We start from the raw sequence: 27,114 nt of genomic DNA, 5'->3' as shown, positions 1-27,114 counted from the left end.
ATATAATAGACATAAAAATTTAACAACGTAAACCTTAATAACGAAAAACTTAATTTGCTTGTAGATATTACCAACAAAAATTTATAATCGGACCAAAAATACTTGAAGAGGAAATCAATTGTGGCTGGAGAACAGTCATTTCAGCAGGAATATTGATGAAAATTTTGACTACATAATCAGAGCGTAGAGTATTAGCTTTAATTAACAGCTGAAAATCCCAAATTGTTAAGGAGAGAAAATGTGATTTATAGATTAGCTTCGCTACTAAAAAGTAATGGATGTTGTCTTGTTAAATATTAGTCGAATAACGGACTAACAAATCATAGAGAAGCTTCTTTCTTAATTAAGAAGTTTTTAAAATGGAGAGAAAAAAATTTCATCTTATAAGATATATTTTATACTAAACAAAAGTTACCTAATAATTTTCATAATAATGAATTTATTCAACATTTACATCTACTAATTAATAATTTACATTAATATTAAAATAATTTTGAATCAACTGGATTAAAATGCAAAAGTAAGCTTTTTAAAAACTCAAAATATATAATACAAAATCGGACTAAAAACATAAAAATGCATTTGTTTTATAGGTTTAAAGTTTGTACTTTTAATTATAAATCTATTCAAATATGGTATAAGTATTACTTAAAATAGTAATGCTTTCACACAAAGTACCTAGTTGAGCGCTAATAAACCCCCACCTAGTTAAAACAAAAATTGAGAAAAGGGTGATTGGGAGGTTTTCGTTTGTTTAATATTTTAGGTTAGGTTATGTAAGATACTGGGTAGCCCCGCTGGGTTAGAGCCTGCAGTGGTTAGGCATAGAAAAATACTAGCCACCTTACATTATTTTTTTTTTTTTAATTAATGAGGGAGGGGATAATCAGTGCTCAATAAAGAATTTGTAAAAGAATCATTTAATATTTGATTGAATGATAGACAAATCCAAAATGTATTTAGTCTAGAACTATGCAATCATCATCATTATCCTTGCTGGCCAACTTTGTAATAGTGACGCCTGGCGGCAGGTTTGGAAGCTTGCCTGTGCCAGCTCCATTGCTGGCAGCGGCAGGACCTGGCGACTTCTTCACAGGTATGGCGTTGGCAAAGGATAGTTTAGCACCATTGTTGGCAGCCACGGCCGGAGATTTCTTAACCTGAATTGTGTTCACCTTCTTGACAGCGGCCGCCTGAGGCGTCTTTTTAACGGTTATCATGTTTACGGCGGGTGAGCTGGTACCGCCGTTAACTGGTTGGCCGTTGGACATGCGCTTCACGGGAATTTTGTTGATTGCCGCTGCGATACCACCGGTTGTGGATGGTTTGCTACCGCTGGCGGGAGCTCGTTTCACTTGGATCATGTTAACGCCTCCTGGGGTACTGGGCTTTGCACTGAAATAAAAACAGGTTTTATCTGGGGTGTATAATTCCCTAATTAAAGCAGTGAAAATAGGCGGGAATCTTTATTTTCTCACCTTTAAAAGTGTGTAAACTGCTATTTTATACCAACCAATCAATATCATATATAATACCTGTTTTGTTTGACTGGCTCCACCTTAGCTTTCTTGGATGGGGGTGGGGAATTTAGTTTGGCTCGTTCATCCTCAGATAATACCTAAATACAACAAAAATTACTTTTTAAAAATATTTTTCGAAAGCCTTATACGTACTACTTTACGTTCTAAAGTTCATTTTTCCCCTCAAAAATGTTTGCTAGGTTCTTTTTGCTTTGCTACTTTAGGAAATCAATGTACCAATGCAGACTTCAATGATGGGACAATGGACAAAAAATAAATCTTCCCACTATTTTCTATTTAACAAAATTCTCTCTTGTGTAGACGTCAAGCTAGGGCTGCATTATTTTCTTATTTCTCAAGCAAGACATTCACTATTTTAATCGTTTAGGTAATATTAATGTATGTAGAATACGTGGGAATTGTGACAAGGGAATTTTTGAAGTCAATTTAGGTTGCTAATATAGTCCTCAGATATTAGTCACTATGTTCCTCCATGGTCAGAGAAAGGGATCGAAAAAGTTGTAAGTCATATTAGCCAGCTGGGAGAAATATTTTATCAGGGTATACAATATCCACTCATTATATTTCCGTTTTCCATTTTTATGACCTCCTAATATGATGTTGTTGATTTTGAAAAAGAAAATTAAATCTTTTTAGGTACCTTGGTGAACTTTGTTATAAGCTGAGAAGGATTAGGTCCTGCTCCAGGCTTGGATTGGACAGGTGACGGAGGTCGGCTGTTACCGGTACTGGCGCTACCACCTGCAGATTTAAAGTTAATATGATAATTTTTCGAAATATCGTATGTCTCATGCCTAATGAGATTAACAAAATCTGCCATAAATAATCAACCATATGAAAACTGACCAAGAAACATCAGACAAACACCCATCCATCCCTGTTTCGACACATATATCTTTTTCATACTATCGAAAATATTTTTTTCAGATTGACGGACAAACACCTACCCTACTTTTTAAAACACAATGTTACATTTCTAAAAGTAAGATTAGTTAATACGCAAAGCATGGAAAAAAAGAGTAATAAAAAAAATAGGGTTAAAGAAGATAAGCATTAAAAATTTAATTGTGAAATTAATGTTTTTTAAGTACCTGCTGCAGCTTCTTCTGCCTGTTTGTTTGGCTGCTCCAGAATATAATTCCAGTTATTTGTATCCTTTTCCTCGTGCTTTACCTTAGTACAATAGTTGTTTGAATATTGTTTTGCAGGGTCTTTACTTTTAAAATTTTAATAAAACATTTATAAAATTTTGTTCTGCTATCGTATTGACCGACAGACAGACGGACCAAGTAAATCGTATATCATGCTCTTTGGTAAACGGTATCTTAAAAGTCCAAGAAATCAGAAGTCTACTTAAATAGTCACATTTACTCAATAACGTTACAGGTCTTAGACTGACTAGACAAAAGTTGTGAATTATTGTGCAGCTTCGCTGCTAAATAAAGCAACATACCTGTTGTAGTACTTCAGGTTTAACAATCCAGAACCTGCCCGACCTTCCATCCACCTTCTTGTAGTCGGCAATTTCCTGGATTTTTACAACCACCTTCTTCTTAGAGATCAGGGTACCGGTGCTTGGAGTTGCAGAACCTAAAGTTGAACACACATTTGAAAACCATAATTTTTTTTAGAATTTAGATAACTTTTGATAATATTATTCTGTTGTTATTTTTCTGTATGGGCAATACTTGAAGGGGTAATTTTCTTATATAAGCGTTTTCTCTTGGGAGAATGGTGGGACCGACCCTCCCCCTAAATTGTTTGGTACAGACAAACATAACAAAGGATTTTGATATGAAAAATAAGCATTTTTTCAAGCAATTTATAATAGTTATTTCTCGCATTGTATTATAATCAGCTTTCCGCGGATATAGAATGTACAAGCCGAACGAGGTGCCGAAGGCTCCGGCTAAAAAAACTCGTTTTAATCTTATGATTGTACATTTTTATATTCGTAGAAAGCTGGATAAAATACGATGCTAGACATAGTTTTTTCGTATGGATGAGAACCGGTTCCTATCCACCGGATTCGAATAAATACGAGAAATCATTTTAAAAGGACATAACTACTAGACAAGTACAAGAATATGTTTACCTGGAGTACCCATGCTGATATTGTGTGTACTGGGTGTACCCTGTACGCTTCTAGGCTCCGTAGCTTCTCCAATGTTATCAGAAGATCCTAAAAAATCAATTTAAAATAATATATTTCTTGATCAATATACCAAAAAAACACAAAAATATAAATAATACACGAGGTAAAGCCTCAAGGAAAAGCACAATTTGACCAATTGAATTATTTAAAAGGACTGTTAAGAAGAAAATATTTTTCTTCATAGGTATATAATTGAAATGGTATGTTTTTTTATTAAATTTCAAAAACAATATTTTTCATATAAACGGACATTAAGGAAAATTTTAGGTTTGTGCTCAAGCACCAAGATTTTTATAGGTATATCCACCAAGATCTCGCAAACGGCTGGCCCGATAATTTTACAATTCCAGGTAAGTTTAACCGGACAAGGGTAGGTTTAGGTTATTTGGCGAATGTTGGAGTGACCCCCCACCATTGATCTTTTTATTCCTTATGATAAAATATATATAGTTACAGGAATCTTCACAAAAACATAAATATGAAAAAACAAACCTTGAGCAGGATTCTCCATTGACTTGCCACTCCAGAACTGTATGAACTCCATGGCCAAGAAGATCTTGTTGTTTGCGTTGAAATGAATGAGCCGGACGAGATCAGGCAAAGCCTCCTCGGGGAAGGTCTTGGGCACCTTGGCCTTCAACTTCATCTTTACAGATTCTTGGGCTTCATCCTTCAATTTTAGTAAGTTAACTTAAAAAAGCTAATGATGTTAGAAATAGCTGGTCCAATTATGTTATGATTTATTTTCTAGATAAGCTTCATATTTATACATTTAGGAGGGTTTCATGGTATTAAATCATCAGAATACCTTTTACCTGAATCAACGTAGCTAAGGTTATTTTTTAAAAACAAGACATAAAAAATACATGAACATCACATTAGAAAAATTGCTTCATTTATGCTTGGTACCTAATTTCTTAATGACTTTTGGTACAATTAAAATATTTCAATTAGAAAAAAAAGAAACTTACCCCTTGGGGAATGACAGGGCTTGCATGCGGGTGGCTGATGGAGGTTGGAATTGGAAGATTATTGTTACAGCATGGAATGGCAGCATAACCTTAAAATTAAAAATATGACTTTAATACAATCTATACAATCTTTATTTAAACTAAAATTAATAATTGTTTATATATTGCAGCTATTTTATTTTTGGCTATCATAAAAAAAAAGTTAACTAATACTTTATTTTATAGGATTTCTGAAAAGTTTTATCCCCATAACTCCTTTCGTTACTGGAATCCCAATGCAAAGTTTAAAATGGAGAGGGGAATTATACCTGACAGAACTTTAACCAGCTGGATGGCCGCAGTCTCAGTATCCATCTCTGTTCCTGACTCCCAGTAACAGCCCCACAACCTAAATAAAATATCTCTGTATTATCATGTAAATTGTGTGTGATACACGTGGGCAATTTTCAGGGAAGCGTAATATTGATATTTCATAAGTTTACAGGCTCAAATATTGAAATAACCCCCCAGAGTTAAGTTAAATATTGAAAACTTTAATGGCAAGCCAAGTCCTAAACCCCCGAAAAATAAAATCTACAGATAAAGACATACCTTGGCTTAAGCTGTTGAGTCTTCTTCTTGATTTCTTTCTCAAATTCTTTTTCTTTCAATTTTAATTTCTCCTTTTCAATTTCAGGATTGAAAACCTGAAAAATTTTAAGAATTTTCTCTTGTCTTATCATCTCTATAAATAAAAACCGTCTAGTATGTCTGGCATTCAGTCATTCCATCTGTAACACTGTCCGTCTGTCTGTAATGCTACTGTACCTCATCTTCATCCTTCTCTTCTCTCCATCAGAGAGATATCAATGGGGAACAAAGAACTTTCTGACCGTCTGTCTGTCTATCTGTAACGCTGTTCCTCTGTCTGTCTATCTGTCAAACTGACCGTCTGTCTGTAACGCTACTGTACCTCATCTTCATCCTTCTCCTCCTCTTTATCAGAAAGATATCCATGGGGAACAAAGAACTTTCTGACCGTCTGTCTGTCATTCTGTCTGTCTATCTATCTGTAACACTGTGCGTCTGTCTGTCTATTTATCTGTAACGCTGTCCATCTGTCTGTCTATCTGTAACACTGTCCCTCTGTCTGTAATGCTACTGTACCTCATCTTCATCCTTCTCCTCCTCTCTATCAGAAAGATATCCATGGGAAACAAAGAACTTTCTGACCGTCTGTCTGTCATTCTGTCTGTCTATCTATCTGTAACACTGTCCGTCTGTCTGTCTATTTATCTGTAACGCTGTCCCTCTGTCTGTCTATCTGTAACACTGTCCCTCTGTCTGTAATGCTACTGTACCTCATCTTCATCCTTCTCCTCCTCTCTATCAGAAAGATATCCATGGGAAACAAAGAACTTTCTGACCGTCTGTCTGTCATTCTGTCTGTCTATCTATCTGTAACACTGTCCGTCTGTCTGTCTATCTATCTGTAACGCTGTCCCTCTGTCTGTCTATCTGTAACACTGTCCGTCTGTCTTTAATGCTACTGTACCTCATCTTCATCCTTCTCCTCCTCTCCATCAGAAAGATATCCATGGGGAACAAAGAACTCATTATCCACCTCATATTCATCTTCTTCCTCCTGTTAACCATTCATTATTTAACGTTACATACCAGGGATCTCAAGGGATAAGACAATGGCCGATAAATGTAGCCAAAAATCTAAAGTAACCCTCTAGAAGTTATTTTAAACTTTTAGCAAAATATCAGAATATTTGACATTCATAGACCTATCACTTCTTTTTTTTTATAACTTTTAAGTTACTCTTCAATTATATTTTTTTTTAAATAATGAATTTCCTTTTCGTCTTCAGCATCAGAGAGGCTCTCACCTTCTCCCTCATCCTCCCAGTCTTCATCAGAATCATACTCGTAATCAAACAGCACGGGATCCTAAATAATATTTTATAAGTAACCCTATCGGCTATGTCCCCAACGGCCTTTTCCGGCACTTGTGGATTTTGGAGGGGGGATCGATGGTAGAGGTACCCTCCCCCAAAATAATTAATAATATCCTGGAACTTGAAGCTTCACTGTAAAGGAGAACCATATCGGTCTAATGGTTAGCTAGATATTTCCGTATAAATAAACACACAGTCAGACAACCTGTCACTTTTAAATAGAGAAACTCTATTCTCCCCTTATACCTAGATGATATGCATTTCTAATTAAAGCACATTTAGGACTAAACAGTTTTAAAAATGAATAATACCTTATAATTAATATATTGAAAACTTAACAATTAATTTAAGTTTACCTGTCCGAATGGTTTTCTACCAGAAATATGTTTACTTTTCTTTCTCCAGGTTCCCCAATAGGCAGGTCTAAGACAAAAAATAAACATGAGCGTGATTTAGCATGTTATCAAGTAAGAAATAAACACTTAAAAGTCTGTAAAGTTTCTGTCTTATTTTTGTAGGAGAGAGGGGGGGGGGGGAGGGGAAATTTCAACTCAGATCAATAAGAAAATATTTTGCATAAATCCTTTGTTGTGAAAATGGGTGGGAGGCGAGTGTGACACTTTTTTAAAACAAAGACACTCAACTAAAAAAAAAGAGTTACAGTACTGAAATTTGGATTGCAGTAGCTTTGAAGATGTATAATGTGGATTGTGGAACTGAGAAGAAACGGCTGCGGAACACCGCTTTCCGTCAATTTATGTATGCCTTTTCTCGCCAAATCAGACAATATAAAACCTTAACAGATACTCTTAATTTTCCAATACCTCTGGTTTTCATGGAACTGTAAAAGCTTAGCCTTGTGACGTTTACCATCTCCTGCCCTGAGGATCATAACACCATCTTCACCTTCAGCCTCGCAATCACTCTCGTAATCATCCTCATCCTTAAACAAAATGAGATAAAAATTATAAAAAATTCAGTCTAGCAAGACATCATCAGAAAATTTAGGGAAGATAATATCAGACCTATTTATATATTTATAAATTTGATGTGACACTTTATTTCCAATCAAGGGTGTATATTTTAAAACCGAGTTGAACTTCACCTTCTCTCCAATTCTTTCCACAATTTATACAATAAATTTCCAACCCCCCAACAGAAAAGGGAGAGAAAATTGTGGAAAATATAAAAGTTTGCATTATAGAACGGAAAATTAATGGAACAAATGACTCTGAGACTGATCATAACTCATTTTCAGGTTCTGTAAAAACATGTTTCTATCCCTAAACTAACCAATGAAGTGCTATCCTTTAACCTAACCTAACATAACATAAAATAAGCAATAAAACATATTTTATTCAAAAAGTTGTTTGTGTTCCAAGTTAAATACGATGGAAACCGCCAACTCACCTCCTCCAGAATCTGAACCTCATCTTCTTCCGCCTTTGTCCAGGGCCAGGTTTTCTTCTGTTTGCCAGGTGCGTGACCACCAGACTTCAGCTGTTCCAGGTAGAGATCCTGGGGGCCGCTGGGACCCTCCAGGCTGTCCAGGGAAGCCTTAGCCTGGTCAGGATCTGCGCGGCATAGTGGGGCCAGTCGCATGTTGTTCTTAACCTAAAATTTATTTAGTTATTTTCACACTCATAAAAAAATATTGCAAAATGTTCCTTTTTTGATTAATTTGTGGTTTTTAATCTTTTAAATACCTAGGTCTTAAATGAATTAGATTATTTTTGTCTGTATTTTTAAAATAGTACGAGAAAAAAAGCTCAGATTGGCTCAATTATTATTGTTTAAAGCGTCCAAAATAAAACAACCATATTTTCATTTACCATTACTAAACCAAAGTGTAGATTTATCTAAATAATTGAAGGAATTTAATTTTGCATCTGTCTTTAACAAAGGGACATGGGGGGGGGGGGGGGGGAGTAAATTTGACACTCGTTTATAAATCCATTTTCAAGAGAGAATGGTAAGCTATAAATAAATCTTTCAACCTAACTCTACAAAATAAATTCTGTCTTAATGATATTAGGGGGTTTTGGTTAAAAAAGGAAAAAGACACAAAAAATACTCTACCTAACTTTATTTTATCTAAGCAAGATTTTTTCATTTGGAATTAAATTGTCATCCTTAGTTTCCCATAAAAACAAAGAGTTTGGATAATAAGAACCTTTAAAATTCTGAAAGTTTTTAAGAAGGTAAAAGACAACATATTTCGGTGTATTCCTTGAAAGTGCCTAGTAGAACAAGGGGGGGGGGGAGTTTTGACACATTTGCGTAAACCTGGTGTATAGGCTTTATCTTTGGACTGAGAGGATAGATTATAAAAGATAAAATCATTCTTATATGATGAATTTCACGAAGTTTTAAGATTTTTTGGATAGGACTCCGGGTTCCGGAGCTGTAGGCCTCCAGGTGGTCTCTGTACAGGTAAAAATAAAAAAATAAAGGTTTACGCAAATGTGTCAAAACTTCCCCCCATCCCTCCGCATCATATTTTAAATAAATCGACAATAATGGTTGTTGGATAAGTTTCGTATGTTTGTTTATTTCTAAAGGTCAGGTTTGGTTACATAGGGTTACCGGAAAACCCGCAGGTTAGAGTCCTCATTGCAATGGTAATTTTCCAAAGAAAAAAAGCAATGGCCCACTATTTTTAATTTTTATAAAAAAAAAGTAATGGGGAGGTTTTCTGTGTTCGATAGGCACTTTGAGGGAAAGCACATATTTTCCATAGTAAAGTTGCTATTTTGCAAAGATATATCATCCATTTTATTGTTATGTTTTCTTTCTAAAAAAAAAGTTTAAACTTGTCAAAAATGACAACACAAAGACAATTTTCATTTGATTCGTTTATTTACAAATTTTCTAAATGATAATGGAACAATATTAACAATTCTAAATGTGATGATATTATCTACAATACATACAATATATTATCAAGGCTTAGTTGCGCTTCTTATCATGTGTTGTCATCCTTGTTAAGTGTCGGATATGTGAGAGAAGGGCTAAGACTTTATGAAGACTTAACCTGAAACGGGTTGAATTGTTGGTCTAGGGTTTCTGTCTCCAGCTTTTCTTGTGTACATTCCTCTTTGGGTTTGGACGTGTCTTTCTTCACAAAGAAACCTGGAATATAATAAAATGTTATTAAAATCCTATTTTATAAAATAGTAAAGTTTTTTGTCGGAATCTAAACAATTTTAATAACTATTTAACCGATCTAGTTCTCCTTTTTAAGGAAACTTCTAACAGGTTGCAATCTGGTCTTAGGCTATTTTTATAAGATTTAAGCCCTGGGATGTTTTTAACCCCTTATTTCCCCCTATTACCTAGATGCTAAGGGCGCAGCCGCTAGTGGGATTTATAAATGGAGACGAAATAAATGTAAAAAAAGAGAATCCATGAACAAAATGTTTTTATATATTGAGAAACACCCTAGAAATTTAATATTAGGGGCCGGGTGGGGGTAATAGGTTAAAAATTATCAGATATGATTTAAAATTACCTTTAAACGCCTCTGCCGCCTTTCTCTTTTTCTCCGCCTCCAATTCCTCCGCCTTTTTCTTCTCCTCTTCCGCCTTCAATCTTTCATCCTCCTTCTTTTTAAGCTCCGCCTCTTTCTCTTCCTTTTTGCGGATTCTCTCTTCCTCTTTCTCTTTGCGCTCTTTCTCCTTTTCTCTTTCTTTCTCACGTCGTTGACGCTCCTTATCCATGCGTTCAATTTCCTAAATAACAAAATAAAGTTTATGTTATCCAAGGTTATTAACAAAGTTAAATAAGAAAAGCGAACATTATGTCAATAAAATGTGGGTAAAAGACAAAAATCTTAGTAGCGGTTTTCATCGTAATTTCACATTAGCTTTTGATAGGGTAGGTTAGGTAAATTTTAATGATTGTCCGGCAGGGATAGAGCTCCCCCGCAGCGGCTAGAAATAGGAGAAAAGCTACTGTGAAATACGACGAATCCCACTACTTCGTTTTCTTTACATGATCCAAACCTTTTAAAACTTTCTCACCTTCATTCGTTTATCAATCTCTTTCTGCCTGTCCTTATCCAGTTTCGCCTGCTCTTTCTCTTTCCTTTTTTTCTCCTTTTCCTCTTCTAGCTGCTGCAGCTTCTTCTTGCGCTCCTCTGCTGCCGCCAGCTGCTTTGGGGTCAGCGGCTTCGGGGTGGTTGAAGTGCTGGAAGGCGTGGTAGATGAGGTAGTCAAGTCGACGGTTGTTATATTTCCGGGAGTTGTCACCTAGAAAATAAAACATTTTTAGAAACTGAATATTCATGACTTTTGATACGATCTTCTTTAATACAGTTACAGAGGTTATGTTCTGCACAAGATTTATTTTTTCCCCTGCTGCAAAATATTACATCCCCCCCCCTAGTTTTTTCCTCCAAAGAGGGGGGAAAAATGCAAAAAGGGTTTTCAGTACTCTTTTTACCTATTATTCATTTTTTACCCCGCCCACTAATTCTTCTTGATTTTCCCCCCAAGAAGGAGAAAAAAAAATAGAAAAAATATTTTCAGGACTGTTAAATTCTTTATTTTTCCCCCTACATAATTTCCCCCCCCCCTTTTTTTCCCCCATAAAGTCTTCTCCTTTAGAAATAACCTATCTAGAAAAAAAATTCATCTTTCTTCTTTTAAAACAGGAACAATATGTGTAGTACCTTTTTTACCAGACTTTTCTTGGCTTGGGAACTTTTAGGAGTCTTGTTTTCATCTGATGCTCCGGTTGGCGTAGAAATATCACCTTACAAAATGAAACATATTAGATTATCATTCCTACTGTAAGCAATTCCTGATTAGATAAAAAGAATTAAATTAAAATGAAAATAAACAAGATTTGTTTTCATGAAAACTGGTACCTTTTAGAAATGAAAAATATTACTCTCCTTTCATGCAAAAGGCAAAAATAAAAGTGAAATGCTCTTTTTTCAAAAAGGCATAAAATATCATTTAATAATACCATATTAAGATTTATTATTACTCAAAGTCTTTCAAGCCATCGAATAAGAGAACGAGTTTTTTTAAAACTTCAATGTCCCTTGCTCTCCTGAAAGTATAGTGTAGCTTCGCTGCTACAAATTGTAATAGAACTAACCTGAACTAAAATCAAGACTTGCCACAGGTGTAGAAGGAGTGCTGCCAGCCTTTGTAACTGATTTAGCCGCCGGCAACAAAGGCGAGCTACAGCTGCTTAGTATGCCCTGGTATCATAGATAACTATAGATGAATGATTAAAAGTGACAATATAAGCGTCACTTTAAAAGATAAATAATGTTGCCTATTTAAGTTTAACGACATTCAAAGGACAAAATACCACAAGATCTTAATTAATTTACTAAACCCAGACAAGATCTTTCTCAATTCAATACATCATTCTTAATTTAATACATCATCATGTGGCCATCGTCCTGCAAACTATCGCCTGACCTGTTATTAATACTAAATGCATGCTTTACCAGGGCACTTAGTCCTACCAACCAGCGATCTCATTGAGGGAGAGATTAAATTTTGAGTTTTGGGAAGAATCTAAAGTTTGTTCGTATTTTCACAGTAGCCTTTCTCCCATTTCTAGCCCTTACAGTGACCATTTTCTAACCCTTACTTAACATAACCAATCCGAATCCGCATATTAAAACACTAAAAGTGGTCTTGCCTCCATTCTTAATAACAGTGATATTAACACTTTATCCCTAGTCTAAATCAAAGTTAAACATAATAAATATTTTAAATCATCAAGTCTCAACAATCAATCATTATTTAATCGTATAACAGACAATGCAACTTTTGTCTATAGTTTGTATGCCTGAGTTGCAGGAGAGTAAGCTGTGAACTCTTGGTCAGCCTGAATTTTCTCTATCTCTGCCTCCATACTGCTTATCTTCTGCTTCAAGTCATGAGCCTGTGAAAAAAAGAATATTTAAAAGACTTTTTTAGAAAGTAGCTCAGCAATATCAAGCTAACAATACCAATTTAAAATACGATAAAAGTAATGCCAGTTGCGTCCTTAGTCATTTAAGAGCTCGGTAAAAATTGGAACTAGCTGTGGGTGGATTAATAGAAAGCTTATTTGAAAAAAACATGACTACAGGTCGTAAATAAAGTGAACTTCAGAATAAGAAAAAAAATTGATGCTAAAATTTTTGGGTATTGTCGGTTTCGGGACATCGCCTCTTAAGGATAATTTCACAGTAGCTTTTGATAAGTTATTTTAGGTTAGATAAGGTAAATGTTAATGATTGCCACGCAGGGTTATGGCCTTCCGCAGGGGCTAGTTTAGGAGAAAAGCTACTATGAAATTACGGCGAACGCCCCTTAACAATAAACCGACAATACCCAAAATATTTATTAAAATGTAATACTTCCTAAAAGTTAACTCATGTTTAGTTTAATTTTAACCTGCAAGAAATCCGCTTTTTCAACCGCTTCTTCCATTTTAATATTCAACTCTTGCTTGGTCACTTTTAGCTTTGCTACTGCCATTTGCTTAGCTCTAAACATTAAAAACAATTTAAAAAAAAAAGATGTTACGCCAACAGAGGGAATTGAGGAGGAGAGATTTTTATTATTCGAAGGAAAACTTATTTTGGTATTGTTGAGACACCCTCCCCCAAAAGTCATGAACAATCCCTGGGCCTTCAAGCATCACCGGTTGGGCGGTTTGTCAATTCCTTCGTAATACACAGACAAGACACAAAAAGCGACAGACTTCTTGAGAAGTTTGGACTAAGATTCGAATATTACCTGACTGACGAGTTATTTTTCATGATTAAACTCCTTTAATTATCTTTTTCTTTTTATACCAAAACTGTTACCTCACACTTGCAGGCGTGCCTTTGGCACCACTCTGATTCTTAGGCGTCAAAACTTTGGACACGGCAGTCTTAGCAAGAGGAGTTTTCATATCAGCTGTAGGTTCATCTACTTTTTCAGTCTTTTCTTTTACATCTTTAGAAACAGTTGCTGGTATTTCATCTTTAGTATTATCACTGGCAGATACTTCCATGGGTTCAGAATTGTCTGCAGATTTTTCAGTTTTTTCTTCACTAGTAGATTCAGACTTGTCTGTCTTCTCATCAATGATAACTATTTCATCCTTGTCATTAGAGGTATCCTTTGTGGGGATTTTCTAAAAAATGTTTTTTATGAAATGCAATTTTGTGGAAAAATACTGTTAATATATAAATGTTTTAGCTTTCTATTTTCAACAAAATAAAAGTACATAACTTGAATATATTAGCATTAACGATTAACAAGGGTAATTGTACCTCCATGAGCGCATCAGTAAAAAAAACATACCTTTTTAGCTTGAACATTTCCAGGGGACATTTTAACAAGAAACTTGGCAAGTGGATTTGCTTTTGGAGTTGTCTTTACAGTATCTTTTGGAACATCCTGAAAATATGAATTTTTAAAGTTTTTTATACCTATTGATTATTCGAAACGTATTACATGCATAATCATTAATCATATTTATTTACAAGAGATTACGTAGACAATCAATTAAATTAAATTTATTTATCGCATTGTATTGTAGACAGCTTTCCGCGGATATTACAATCAAGTTTTTTTAAGGCTGGGCTAACAGGCAGATATAAATCAGTTTAAAATATTTTATAAGTAAACAAACCTTATCGTTCCCCTTCGATTTTTCTGTTGATTTAGTGAGGCCACCTTTCTTCTTTTCACTTTTTGGGGTAACAAGAGTTGCTATGTCGGTGATTGGAACTTCTACAGGATTCTAAGAATATTTTAAATTTTTAAAGTAAAAAAAAACACAATTGAAATAACCAGGAATTTAATCCAAAAAGTTTGCTGATAAGTGAAAAACGAAAAACTATGTGTTTTCCCTAAAATTAAATGCCTACCTATCACTTAAACTTCAAACCCCCTTATTTTTTATTTATTTAAATTGAAAAGTGTTTTCTCTGTGTAACCCTGCAGGGAGCCCTAACCCTGAGGGGTCTATGCTTGAGTTACCCTAACCCTGCGTAGCTACACAGTACCCAATATAACCTAACCTAAAGTAATGAACAAACTAACAAAAAACTATTCACCCTCTTTTATTTTCAAGAATTGTCTAACCTTGTCCATTTCTTTTTGATGAAACTCTGCCCACTCATCGGTCATACTTTTATCTTCATCTTTCTCTGCTAACAAAGGCTTAGCTATTTCTTTCTTAGCAGTAGTAGCATCATTAGATGTTTCTTTCTTTGACTCATCACTTTTAGTGGATTTATTGCTAGATTCGTTGGCAGATTTTTCATCATCTTTTTGTTTGTCAGATGTGCCGGGATGAATGTCAATTTCATCAAGGATCTCAATGTCAGAGTCATTATCCTAAATTATTAGAGTAAGAACCAATAAGTAACAAGTTTATAAACGTGAAACAAACCGGCAGTTTACGTCTTACAGATTAGTTTGAAATATACGTAAGCAAATAAATAAATGCCTTTTAAACATTACATTGTTAAATTATGCCTTAAGATATTCTTCTATTATATGAAGTAGCAAACATTTATGTCTGTAGCAAACGATCTCGCTAACCGCTAAAGTGATATGGTTCTCCTTTAGAGTAAAGCTTCTTATAGGTCCTAAGATGGTTCTAGGCGATTCCATTTTTAAAATAAGTCTGGGCATTGTTTTAGGCTATTTTTCTGCCCTTCCAAATCCCTACGAATACAGAGCACCTTGATGCTAGTGGCGCAGCCGCTAGTGGATCTATATATCATCAAAATATAATACCTATTATATTTCTATTTTAATCAATAACAGATATAAACTAAATTGTTCTAATTGTGAAAGCATTCTTGACCTTATGTAAATAAAAATAATACCTTTTTCTCTTCTGATTTCCTGCCCTTCTTTTTAAATGGCAACTTGACACGACCTTTCATTGTTTCTGGCCTCTCTTGCAAAGACTCCTCCTCAACATTGATAACTTCAGAAGGTTTAGCTAGAACCTTTTTCGCCTTCTTGGGCTTTACTTCTCTATGCTTGGAAACTAAATCAGAAAAATATTTGATACTAAAAGTTGACAAGAAAGCCAAGAAAAAATATATTTCATGCAAACTTCTGAATTTTAAAAGGAGAAAGGATAGCTGTCGTTTATGAACAGAAGTAGAACCCCCCATAGGAGACAACTGGATTTGTATAGTACCATTAATAAACTATGATATCACCAATGTTGGGTACATCTTATAAACCAAAAATAAGTGAAAAATACAATTAAAAACGGCAATGATACGCAAAATATTATGCAGACGAACATCCTAATGATTTCACTCACCATTTTCCTTTTCTTCAGTTACGTCCTTAGGAGTAGCTTTAGTTTCAGAACAGTCTAAAATATTGAATTTATTATACAAACATAATGTGAAGAGAAATGTGATTAGTGCAAATAAATATGGGTATCAAATCTTCAAACATAAAAATATATATCAATGTTATGTGATCAATGACTATTAAAGCCATTATTTAAAAGAACATTTATTATAATAATAGAAAGAGTCGCGTACAAAATAGAGCAGTAAAAAATCAAATAAGGATTTAAATAAATGAATACATGACAATTTGATCCAAGTTAGATACATTAAGTAAGGGTTGCACAGGAAATGACGGGTGTATTATATTCTGCACAAGATTCATTTTTTATAACATTTTAAGGGTTTCTTGTGTCTGTAGATAAGAGGTCAAGTAGCTTTTTGCTGATTTTAAAAAAAATACCTCCCCAATCCCCATATCTAAGGTTTTTTGGGCCCGATTTTCACATTTTTCTCGATAATAGTATCACCTGATATTTTCAGTACACTCTATTTCTTCATACACGCCTGGGAAAGTATTTAAATAAAAATTCACCTTTATTGTCCTCTTTCATATCTTTGTCGACTACTATTGGTTCTTTTTCTGGTTCATTCCTTTTGGCGGCCACAGGGGTTTCAGTCGCAAGTTTTACCTTTTTTTGGCAACATAATTAGAATTTCAAAGATTTTTTTTCAAAAGTATGTATTAATTCAGGTAAAGCCAACAAGCAAAATAAATCTAAAATGACTTTTGGGGGGCAAAAGGTCGGCTTTACAACGAAACGTTGCCCCCATAATCATGATAAAATCAGCTAAAATCTTCAAATATTTTTTCGAATTGTTTCAGATTTTGGTTACAACTGGAATTTAACAAGGGTGAAGGAGGGGAGAGGAGGGGGGGTCTACTAATTGATACCTAATGAAATCTAATGAATGTTTTCCTGTTTCTTTGGTTCTACTGCTTCTTGGTCCTCTGATAGCTTGCGCTTTTTAGAATCAGTGTCGGCAACTAAAATATGAATACATATGTATGTGTGCCTATTTGTTTTTTCTCTATTAAGACTGCTAGATTGATAATTAAGCAGCCTATTTTCAAATAATTTTGTAACATCCAAGCTGTTTAAACTAAATCATTGCTTCCACTTGGCTAAAAATGTTTAATTATTTTCAGTTCTTACCTGGCTGAGGTGTTTTGTTGAGGGGGGCAAACGGCAGTCTTGCCTGTTTCAACTTCTTACTACTGCCACCACCCGGGGACAAAGCAGCTGCGGCAGCCAATATGGTAGCGGCTGAGCCGCTGTCACCGTCGTTCTCTGGCATTTTTACAACTTTTTAAGTTTACTTTTGTTTGAATGTTTAAAAAACAAAGTCATAAAATGGTCTGAAATACGAAACAGCATGAATTTTCGGTTGTTATATCAAAAAAAAAATACCTATAAGTCTGCATAGTGTTAGGTCTTTAATGGTTAAAAATTGTCTCATTGTATTAAAATATTGTAGGCTGGCTGATTTAGTCTTTGTAATAAATATCCTATCTACGTTTGCTGTTATATCTAAGTTATTACTTCACAGCATAACTATCCCTAACAATGTTGTGTTTAAAAATCCGTCAAATATTTTCGTGGGCTTTGAATTTTTCATCTAGCAGCTTTTATCTTCATATATTCAGCTTTTATAATATTATCAGCGTTGGACATAGCAACGTTTAAGAGCAGGTCACTGGCGTTCATCACACTGAAATAAGATACCAACGTTAGCTGACATAAGAAGATGAATCAATGAGAGAAATCCTGTAAATTCTGATGCTTTGTACATTTGAAAAGCTACTATAGCCTTTGCCCTTTGAATTACAGATAAAATACAATAATAATTTTTTTTTCTCGCCTGAACAAAGCATTTGATGTGAATTAGTGGATAACAATTGTAACATGTAACGACAAATGGCGAGATTTGTGAAGTAACAATTCTATATTTCATTCAATTCAATACTACCAAGGATTTTAAATGTCTAGGATATTTTTATTAAAAAACAAATCCGTCGAAATATCCATTTTATTGGATTCGTATTTATAAGCTTACCTTCGATCTGGAACAGCGATTTGACACATTTTAACAAGAGTTCCAAAACAACGTCGAAACAGAGGATTTTTCTCGTCAACTTTCTAAATAAAATATTGTTTTACCGGTTTAATACATACAACTGACATTCTTGAAAATCTTTTAAAACAAAAAAGTTGCTGATTTGTTAATTTCTACAGGGAGGAAGGGGACCCGGTTCAATGGACTAAAACGTATACACTATACATTGACTTCAAAACTTAGGGTACTTTTTATTAAATTTTGATTGGTTAATTTAAATCTAATTCTACAGAAGGGTTAATTTTGTTCATTATAATTAAGGATGTATTTCAATTTTAAAGCCACTTACCCTGCTTTTAAGAGCACAAATAACAGCAACTCTAATCTTTCTACCCCATTCTTTATCTGACGACCTAAAACAAATCAATTCTTAAATATGACACAGAGGCAACATTAAGATGCATTAGATCTCTTAAATGTCATGACCAATTAAGTAGTATTCCAAAAAGGCTTAACATGGGACCTCCAACTCTTAAGATGGTTTTATATGTTGGGATAAGGGTGGGTTTAGGGCCCTCGATTTCATTATAAAGTAAGTTAGGGGGTTAGTTTATTGGTTAGGTACAAAAAAGGTATCAAAACGTATACTTTTTTTTTAAAAAAAAGGATGACTATGTTTTTCTTTAAAATAAGCTACATACGTCATACAGGTCATTATTACAGAAATTAGAAGGCGTTAAAAATTGAATTAAAATTGAAGTCTAAACAACTTACACAACCAGTTTTTGTTGAGGCACCTCCCTCCGCTTTGTAATCAGCTTAGACCGGCTGGATGTGCCTAAATCTGGCCTAACCCCACTGCCTAGATCTGAACGTCTTCTACTCATCAAGTCAGAGGTTCTAGACGGCTGTATTTCCAAGCGCTTGCCGCCCAAACTCTGAAAATAGCCAGATATAGATTACATAAACTTTTTAAAGAAACAAAATAAGTTTTCAATAAATCTTATTTTAACAGTTATTAAGCATATATAGAAGTATGATAACATAACTTAACGGGATAAAAGTAATAAGTGCTGAGCAGTTGTGTTGCTAAATCGATCATTGAATTGTTTACCTTTTTTCGCGGGCTGCGCCTAAGCACTTTGGATGCCGCAGGCGATTGCTTAAGCTTCAATTTTTCTGGCGCCTTGTTAACATCCAGTGAGGTTGAAGTTTCCTTTATCATGCCAACATAAACATCTCTCATCCGGCCATAATCCCGGTCTGTTTTCTCAGCCGCCGGCCCGTTGTTGTAAAACACATTTGGTCCCTTCTTGAACTCAAAACTTCTAAAATCATCGCCGATAAGCTTGTATCCAATATATTCAAAGTCCCTTGGTCCTTTTCGTTCTCTATGCTTGTCCTTGATGACTGCACGGTCGGGCGCGAATAGATTGAAATTTTCTTGGAACACAGACATGTATTCTGCTTCATTCAGGTAGGCAGAACATTTGGTGCCGAGGGTTATTGGTTCCAGATCCAGATGTTTAGCTGGGGAGCCATTGGACGTGAAAAATTTCATTATTTCACTTGCCTCCAATGATATTGTGTCCATTTTACTAAAAATAAAATTAGTTTTATTTATTAAAAGTTTGATTCTTGAAATGAAAAAGTCACCTGCCTAATTAGGATCAAAAATATAATGCGCAAGTCATCAAAAACCCGATGACTAATATAATAATAAAAACTATGGAACTATCTAAAAATGTTCATTTTAACATCATATATCAACGCCTACAGGATAAAGGAAGCTTTAATATGAAAAGGTCAAACTTTATGCCATCACAAGATCTTTCCATTTTGACAAATCACAAAACGAGAATTATTAACAGGCCAAAAAACGACTACTAGAGTAGCTACGCTACTAAAACCAACTAAAATTTTAAGCATGGACGAAGGGGACATAGAACTGCAAATTACTCTGGTACCCAAAGTTTTAGAACCACGTTATCTAATTCATTGGCCCAAAACTTTCGATACTTGAATTTAATTTGATTGGTTAGTTCCAAACTAGTGTCAATCTGCCAAAGTGGTTATTTTATTTTTATTCATTTGTTAATGGTTATTTATATAAATTGTAATCAATTTAGCGTCCATTGTCTTATCCCCAATGATATCTGAATGTTACTAACTAACCTTATTTCATGTTCACTTTCTTGGCTGCTATCTAAATTATCCTGTTTCTTGGAGCAGAGCTTGAGAAATTGTTTCTCACTGATGTCCTCACAATAATTTGAGGTCAGCTTCACTTTGCGTTGTCTACCATATGGGTCAGCCTTGATTGCATCAGAAATTCTGGGTAGATTAGTCAACACTTCCCTGTAAATAGGAGGTTTTAAGTTCTGTATTCTAAATCTCTATGATAAGGATAACTATGTAAATAAGAATCTGTATTTTTTAAAGCGAATATTTTACATTTAAGACAGCAGTTCCATATGTATTACCTACTTATTAAAATGTCCGTGCGTCAATTGTAAACATTCTAATTGTTACAAATTATCTCGATCTTAACCATTTTTTTATTCCTAGGGCGATAAGGTACGAAACTGTATGCAATGCAAACAGTCTCTGTAACAAAGACTAAAAATGATTTAAATACTTGATAAAAATACAACATTTCATAAATTTTGCGTCATTTCTTCAATATTGAAAGTGCTATCGCTCTAGATATCTAAGGGGGGGGGGGGGGGCGTTAGCCGTTACTTTTTCAACTTTTTGTTTTATTTAGGGAAAATAGACCTACCAAGGATTACTCATGCAGAATTTTAGATCGAAATTCGAATTCTAAGTGCCATTTATACATTGATTACGAGATGGTTGCATTAACCCCCCCCCCCCCCCCACCCCTTTAATTCTATAGTTCTATGTTGGCTCTAACTTGTAACCGCCATGCCTGTGAACATCAATCAACATATCCATAGCATCATGAACACTTTGTTCCACACCAAGCAATATCTCTTCCACTGGCTGAGTTATCAATATCTCACTTTTATTCTCTGAACAAAGATGACAATATAATTATGAATCACAGCATAAAAATACAAGAATAGAAATACGAAAAAACTGAAGTGGAAGTAAATCAACAATAAAATCACGATACTTTAACCTATCATGTGTTTTACATAAATATTTATATTTTTGTAGCAAAACTGGCAGACGACAGACAGACATAATGAATTATAGAATAGCTTCGCCACTATTAAAGAACAAAATTATAAAACAATGTTCTTTTGTTAAATTGTGCTATTTCTTTTTTTAGATACATAAGAAAAAGAAGATGTAATTTCCTACCTAACATTTTATTGAGAATAGCAGCTACAATATTTCTTCTATATTGATATAAGTCCATAATTCTGACGTCACAGGATAAATCCATTTCTTTAGCTGATTCTATTAGTCGTGGATTTACAATTCCCATTCTACAAGAAAAGATTAAAAAAATAAGAATCTATCCATAATAAAAGTAACAGAATGTCTGTTAATCTATGTGTAGCCCACGGAGTAAGGGAGGGGACAATGGGCAATTAATTCAATTTAAGAGTTATCACTGAAAGACTATGAAATCCAGAATAATCCGGAAAATATGAAGGAAATTCTAAAGGGAGAGGCAGAAAACTATAAAATAAGAAAAGAGTTCCAAGAAAAAAGCATTCATTTGAAAATTAGATTACAAGCACATCAGACTGACATAATCATTCTGTAATTAATAACTATAAAAATCTCCCTGGAACCCATTCAACCCATCGCCCAATAACCCAAAATTTAATTGGGTTCTTAGAATGGTTCTTAAACAAATATCACAATAAAGTTTTTGTCTATGAAATGATATTTTCTGGAGAGAAAAAAATTGTTAAAACCAGCCACATCATAACAAATTAAGTTTATTGATACTTTTCTGCTAGATATTTAAAACTAACACACGAGTTGCGGCATTGGTTGCGCAAGTACCCATAATTCCGATTAAAACGTGGTTTAATCGTTGAGAATTCTTTTATCAGTTTTGTCTTCAATTCTTCATTGGTTTACTTTATATTATGTTGTTATTCTATTAGGGTTGTGCTTAATTATTATTGCTTTTGTTAAAATAATTTAAGTTATTTATTTCTTCTTTTTACAGATTTTTAAAAAATCAAAGACTCGAAAAAATTGAATATTCGATCCATTGTCCCCTCCCGTACTCCCTGGTGTAGCCAGAGATAACTCTAGCCGCTGGACCGACATGGTGCTCCTTTATGGAGAAACTTTTTATAGGTCCAAAAAAGGTTTAAAATTTGAGAAGCCGAATGCATGATTTTTGTTTTGTTTTGTGAGTTTTAAACACATTTAAAAGAAAAACTTTAGATGGATTTGTACAAAATAAAATTTTGTTGTGCGATTATCCCCATAGCCCAGCACAAGATAAAAGAAATGGAAAATGATTCCAAGCTAAAATAAGAAATTAAGACCCACCTTGGTGTATATTTCATCTTGAGACGAGCATCTTTGTAATTCAGATGATCAAATAAAATCATACATTTCTTCATCTTATTATGATTTATGTTGTCAGAAAACAGAAGAAAATAAACATAGGATCCACATTCTGTTAAATGATTGTTCTCAATATAGCCAACAGTATCTAATCATTTTATATCATGATATTAATAAAATACAAAATATTTTTACTTCATTATTATTAAAATGAAATTGCAATTTAAGTTTTATAAATTGAAAGTAACATAATGTCAATTTGTTCGTTTGAAAGATTTGGCTAACCCATTTAAGTTTAAATAAAAATAAGTCAAGGGACACGATCTCTTCTCTCCCAAGATGTATCACCCCTATCGTTTTTCAAATACTTTTTTTTCTCTTTTCAACTACTATAATATGATATATTCCTTCAATGACACGTCTTTTCCAATTCTCTTCTGTGCGTTTCTCGTAGTCCTTGGGCAATTTTTCAGCAACCCTAAAAAAATATTTTGTTTTATGAATAGGTATTGAGTCTAATTTTCATTATAATATAAGTATTTATATGCTTAGAATACGATAAGAGATAGGATACATTTAACTTTAATAAAATATTGATCAGGGATCTAATGGAAGAAGACAATGACCGATAAATTGATGTACATTACCAACGCATTGCAATTTTAATATACAAAATTAACCTTTCTGTAGATTACAATTAATGGTTGAAACATAACAAACCAACTAATCAAAATCCATTACAAGTCCCCAAAGTTGTTAAGCCAACAGATCATTGTCGCGTCCCCTCTCTCTAAGATATTACTCAAAATTTTACAATCACCTTCTCTCATTCGTTGGCTTCAAACTGGATGTACTTTAATTTATTGTCCAATGTCTTATTTTCCAAAAAAAAAATCCTTGATACACTACTCAAGCTTCAAAATATTTAAACTCACCTTAACCTTACAATATAACCAACTCTAGAATTGCTAAATCCTTCTTCAAAGAATGTTCTTTCTATATCTTTCTCCTCTAGAGATTAATTAATTTAACAGTGATTTTTAAGTTTTAAAGTTCTATAAACAATACTTGTTTATTTACATCTAAGTTGAAAAATAAGCAGATAAAAAAATGTGTTAAATTCCTGTGTTATTAGTTGTGATATAGAAATGGTGAGGGGTTAGATAGGTTGCGGGAACAGTCATGGGGTCAACTTCACATACAAGCTCTAGGTTAGGGTCAAAATAACATTCTGGTCGTTCCTGAAAATTTAATGAACATAATTTTTTTAAAGACAAAGTTTTTCTATAATTAGGGTCGGTCATTCCGTCTGTAACGGTTAGATCTTTTTATTATTTTAGACACATGTTAGGATTGTCCTATCAATTTCAAACTTTGCATGATGATTCCTATAATAGTTATTGGTTATTTATGATTTGCAATACTGATTTCTTGGACAACAAATTACAATATTATAACCAAGGCATCTCTATAATAAAGTCCAATAAATGTAAGTAATTCATTTAAAGAGTATCCCGTATGTAAAAGATTTGCAACAGAATTACGTACAATTTTGTCAAAAACTTATACATTTAACAATTAAACACAATGATGAGAAATGTCAATGTCTTACCTCTCCTTTTGTAAGAATTTGAGAATGTAGATTTCTTAGTTTGATCTTCTTTAATATTTTGTCTAAGGAATCTTCATTAATATGTATTTCTAAATCCTGAAAAAGAGATCTTAATTGTAAAATGTATTTCATACATTACATGAATAAGTGACAGGAGCGAATTGATAAATATGCGAAAAAAAAGTCATTTTAGTAGTTTTTTCTCTCATTCGTTGGCTTCACACTTTGGCGACCTTTATTCAAAAATGATTGGTTGGTAAAACTAATTTGTAATTTATGTTCATGAATAGGAGATGTACGTCAACTTTATCGTCCATTATCTTATCCCTTAAGGCCCCAGCAAAAATGAGATAGGTACTAACTTATAATATCACTAGCTTAATACCTCTAAAGTTTCATCTTGCTCGGGTGTCTCAGCAATAAGCATACCACCCCTCCACACCAGGGTAGGATCAAGAAACCCATCCATGCTTTTATCAGTGTTGTTCAATACTTCAGCATTCAGAGCATCTAGCCATACAGAGCTTTTTGGGTCTTCGGTTGTAAGGTTGGGTATAACTGTTATTTTGCCATTGTGATAACTAAAAAGGTAGAAAAGTCTTAGCTTTGTGTCATTTTATTAAAAACTAGTGGCTATGCCTCTAGAGATAGACATCCTGTTACTTTATTATAAGGATAAATAACCATACCTACAATTTTTTCATTAAAAATTAAAGCAAATTACTAAAAAAAACTACGACATTTCTGTTAGTTCAAATTATGTCCATATGAAAAGGTGTCAGTCTTACAGAGATGAGCAAACATAATCAAAATTAGAGTAGCTGCGCTACTAAACAATAAAACTTACCTAATAGCCCTATCCAAAACGCCAAATAGTTCCGGACTTAAAGTAGCTGGCAGAGAATCACATACCCAGATAATATTTAAAATGCAAGTTCCTAAAACAAATTTAGTTAGGTATATTACTTTAAGGTATTGTATGCTAAGATGTATTTTCTCAAATTAGAACCATCCTTGGTTCAACTTTAATATTAAAAAAATAGCATGCATTTAAAATCAGACATTGCGGAACAGAAAATAGAAATAGCATATGTACCTACCTGGCTTAAAAAGTTCATCAAGGTTTTTGTTCAAACTAATAGCTAATTCTTTATCCTAAAAAGATTTTTTACCATAAATTTATCATGTGTGAATCTCAGTAGGAGTGAGAGAAAATGGGGCTTCAACTCCTTTAAAATAAAGAAACAAATTGGGAAGTCTTCAACCTTAGAAACCCTTACAATGTTAAACCCATTAAGTAAGTAGGTATGCTAGAAATATTCAAATAAATAAAAAAAAATGTTTGATGTGAATAATTTATTAACAAAATCTTTATTTAATACACTTTCTTTTTACGAACTGTTTTAAATAATCTAGGGTAAGAATTCTATTATGCATTATAATAAAGTTTTCTTTTTACCTGAACATCAAATGATTTAAAATCTGTAAGTAAAATTTTAATATCTTGAACTTTGTTTATTTTCTGCCATGGTTTAGGAACACAAGCCACATGCAAATCTCGAGGAGTTAACAGTGAAGTATTGGTATATCCTAAAATAAATAGTTATATAGGAGCAAAATCTGAGGATGGTCTAAGGCGATGAGAGGGAGATGAAGGGGGGGGGGTGAGGTTAAAATAAATACTCCCCTCTAGAAAGATAATACACGTAGATGAGGGAAAATATACCATATCTTAATATCCAAAGCCCCAAATATGAAATACCATTACCATTCACAAAGGAAGGGGCGTAATGACATTTAAACTTAAACCGTGAGCAAATAGTCTAAATATTGAGCTAGACACTTGAAACTTGGTACATAAGTCTAGTCCTATATATATATAGATACATCTAAATGAAAAAAAACTAGACATAGTGTATTCAAGGGAATAAACCTTATAACAAACAATTAAAGGCAAGTTTCGACATCAAAATAGACCAAAAAAGGCCTAAAAAACCCATTTTCGCCCATTTCCGCCGCAAGGTTTTTCTTACCTACCTAACCTAAAAATAAAAAATTGTCATTTAGATGTAGTACCTATAGGACTAGGCTTATGAACCAGGTTTCACTAGTAGTACTAGTGTCTAGCTCAATATTTAGACCATTTTTCTCAAGTTTAGATGTAATTTATAAAAATAAATTGATGTACCAAGGGGTACATGAGCTTCCCACCTCTACTCTTCTTTAGCCTAACAAAACATTTTTTAGATATAAAGCTAACAAGATTGAATTAACCTACCTATATTACAATCTTGAACAAATTCCGAGAAAAGTTCATTTAATCTTTCTTCAATTTTCGAATCATTTTTGTTCTTACTATTTTTAGTTGTTGTTTTCAGTAATAATATTCGTCGTTCCATTTTAAAAAGTTTAGTCTAATCCTGCAATATAATATTCTTTAATTTTTTTCCCATAAAATTAAAATAAAATGCATTTAAAAAAAAATATCATTAAAATTTATCGAATTTAATAAAAATCATCGCTTTAATAATGTTTCTTTTGCAATAAAATACAATAATTTGATTAAATTTATGAAAATAATATCAAAATCACCAAAATACGTTATGACCGCTCATAAGAAACTTGAATTTAAATCACTTTCTTGAAAGTTTTGTTTGTTTTGCTTGTAGGCGGGATTTCACAAGCAGAAAATCGCGCCAAATTGACAATCAGCTGTGACAGGGTTGACTACTTTTTATATATTTTGGAATAAGGAACAGAGTAGTCAACTTTTAATCGTTATATCTTATTTTTTATGTTATTTCACAAATAATTATTTGTATAAGCAAGAAATCCATTTTACGTATACGCCCTAAAATATATATTTTAAAAATAAAAATAAGTTTTATCAAAATAATATGATCGTATCGAAATAAAATTAAAAATCTTTTTTCTTTTCTAGATGATCTAATTATTTTTTTTAGCAGTTGATGCTTTGTTGTCATAAAAAAAAGAATT

General features: G+C 33.5%; 2 protein-coding genes across 4 annotated transcripts; both read right to left on the bottom strand.

Moving 5' to 3' along the window:
* Positions 1 to 374: 374 nt before the first annotated feature.
* Positions 375 to 17,346, bottom strand: LOC145328521 (uncharacterized). Of its 2 annotated transcripts, none has more exons than XM_080172234.1 (31): positions 17,099 to 17,346; positions 16,864 to 16,929; positions 16,477 to 16,575; positions 15,908 to 15,961; positions 15,456 to 15,622; positions 14,704 to 14,958; positions 14,249 to 14,359; positions 13,918 to 14,013; positions 13,434 to 13,747; positions 13,018 to 13,111; positions 12,425 to 12,520; positions 11,717 to 11,822; positions 11,283 to 11,365; positions 10,633 to 10,860; positions 10,122 to 10,341; positions 9,645 to 9,742; positions 8,021 to 8,224; positions 7,435 to 7,553; positions 6,967 to 7,033; positions 6,512 to 6,602; positions 6,202 to 6,293; positions 5,259 to 5,353; positions 4,976 to 5,055; positions 4,668 to 4,756; positions 4,189 to 4,366; positions 3,637 to 3,723; positions 2,995 to 3,131; positions 2,633 to 2,714; positions 2,182 to 2,282; positions 1,536 to 1,618; positions 375 to 1,395 (listed from the first exon to the last, which is right to left on the bottom strand). In XM_080172234.1, the coding sequence occupies exons 1-31, from the start codon at positions 17,238 to 17,240 to the stop codon at positions 960 to 962; spliced, it is 4,170 nt and encodes a 1,389-aa protein (XP_080028360.1). In that variant the 5' UTR covers positions 17,241 to 17,346; the 3' UTR covers positions 375 to 959. The 2 variants fall into 2 exon arrangements, with proteins under 2 accessions (XP_080028360.1, XP_080028361.1); XM_080172235.1 differs by having other exon boundaries at positions 7,435 to 7,555; positions 8,026 to 8,224.
* Positions 17,301 to 26,542, bottom strand: LOC145328523 (uncharacterized). Of its 2 annotated transcripts, none has more exons than XM_080172236.1 (18): positions 26,396 to 26,542; positions 25,577 to 25,707; positions 25,218 to 25,272; positions 24,965 to 25,055; positions 24,503 to 24,698; positions 24,118 to 24,213; positions 23,631 to 23,746; positions 23,441 to 23,518; positions 22,915 to 22,983; positions 22,488 to 22,655; positions 21,330 to 21,457; positions 20,917 to 21,034; positions 20,175 to 20,357; positions 19,114 to 19,597; positions 18,774 to 18,937; positions 18,349 to 18,412; positions 18,000 to 18,082; positions 17,301 to 17,654 (listed from the first exon to the last, which is right to left on the bottom strand). In XM_080172236.1, exons 1-18 carry the CDS (start codon positions 26,514 to 26,516, stop codon positions 17,558 to 17,560), a joined length of 2,442 nt encoding a protein of 813 aa, XP_080028362.1. In that variant the 5' UTR covers positions 26,517 to 26,542; the 3' UTR covers positions 17,301 to 17,557. The 2 variants fall into 2 exon arrangements, with proteins under 2 accessions (XP_080028362.1, XP_080028363.1); XM_080172237.1 differs by having other exon boundaries at positions 20,932 to 21,034.
* Positions 26,543 to 27,114: the final 572 nt, after the last annotated feature.

This window comes from Acartia tonsa, chromosome 9, assembly GCF_053477335.1.
Source record: "Acartia tonsa isolate MP-2025a chromosome 9, ASM5347733v1, whole genome shotgun sequence".
Taxonomy (NCBI): domain Eukaryota; kingdom Metazoa; phylum Arthropoda; class Copepoda; order Calanoida; family Acartiidae; genus Acartia; species Acartia tonsa.
Note: the sequence above shows the minus strand (reverse complement) of the source record. Positions and strands in the feature narration are given on the sequence as shown.